This window comes from Trichophyton rubrum (genome assembly GCF_000151425.1).
Source record: "Trichophyton rubrum CBS 118892 genomic scaffold supercont2.2, whole genome shotgun sequence".
Classification (NCBI taxonomy): domain Eukaryota; kingdom Fungi; phylum Ascomycota; class Eurotiomycetes; order Onygenales; family Arthrodermataceae; genus Trichophyton; species Trichophyton rubrum.
Window position 1 is genome coordinate 2572902 of NW_003456427.1, and position 1248 is coordinate 2574149.

The window sequence follows — 1248 nt, forward strand, 5'->3', positions numbered from 1 at the left end:
GACTTGCCCCAGAATTTCTGCGTAGGCTTGGGGGATTGGATGAAGCTCCAGTCACGCGAATCTGCCTGCATGGCTAGCTGGACAGGTCTATGAGAGACCTTTTCAGCGATGAAACGGAAACCTCTTTCTGGGAGAACAAGCTCATAGGTCTCGCCTAACATGGGATTGAAAGGTTTGCGAATAGTCCGCTCCTTGATTCGTGAATTGGAAAATTGCGAGAGGGCGAAAGCAGTTACATATATCAACCGCTCCAGCGCATCGGTAGCATTGGCTGCCTTGTCAAGAAGTTGAGAATATTCAAACTGCTCTGCCGCTCGTTGAAGCAAGGAAAGGGGCTCGTTGGCAGACACAGGCATTGATATAGTCGATAGATCCTTGCCGACATTCTTCCGCATAAAGCTGATCAAACTTGGTGGTAGGCCAATTGGTGGTTCTATCCTTGATCTGCGGGGCGGTGCTTCCATAGGTAAAGGAGCAAGTGATCGTGCTTTCACCGGGAATAGTGAGGATGAGGAGTCGAGTTTGAAGTCACCGCGTAGGAACTCGTCTCTATCATCCACATCACTGCCAGACGACGACGCGGCGTCATCATCAACAGCCGTCACAACACTCTTTGAGTCTTCTTCGCCACTATCCTGGTGAATCGTTAATAAGGGAGAAACGTTTCCTCCATCCACGGCATCGAAAAACTCCTCTGAATCAGAGTCAGCTGTTACAGAGTGGGCAGGCCGTATTGCTATCGGGGTCCTGGAGCGAGTTCTATCGCTAATCAGGGCATTAAACTCGGAGACAACCGCGTTCAGGTCATGAAGCAGGATCATTAAGTCATCATGAACGCCAGATCCAATTCCAGATTTAGATGAACTGCCGTCGAAATAAGAGCCTTCGTGGCTGAGTGGAGGGGTTTGTTGTGGTCCTAGGGGTGATAGAGCCGGCCGTTGGGTTGGAGTGCTGCTTCCACTATCACTTTTACCCTTGAGTTTCCAAAATGATCGTTTCTCCTTGCTCTCAGAGACGTCTCCAGGCTGCGAGACACGACGTACACCGTTTGCTGGGCTTTGGTTACCTTCATGGTCTGGAGTTGGCATGAGGTATTTTGGGTCTGTATCCTTGGCTAGCTGGCGCACTTTATCTCTCGAGGCAGATACCGATTCAACTAATCGTTCAATGATTGTCCAATCTTGGAACTTGGGTTTGTTCACGCTGTGTTTCCTTGTGATCAGGGTCGGCACCTTGAGACCTCCATCT

General features: G+C 49.9%; 1 protein-coding gene across 1 annotated transcript in view; it reads right to left on the minus strand.

The window, feature by feature from the left end:
- Positions 1–1248, minus strand: part of TERG_02558 (uncharacterized protein) — a gene marked incomplete at both ends in the record, with an annotated part of 2854 nt that overhangs the window by 790 nt on the left and 816 nt on the right. The window contains one exon of the mRNA XM_047747933.1: positions 1–1232. Within this exon, the coding sequence (XP_047603903.1) occupies positions 1–1232 (1232 nt within the window). The remainder of the gene's footprint in view (positions 1233–1248) is intronic.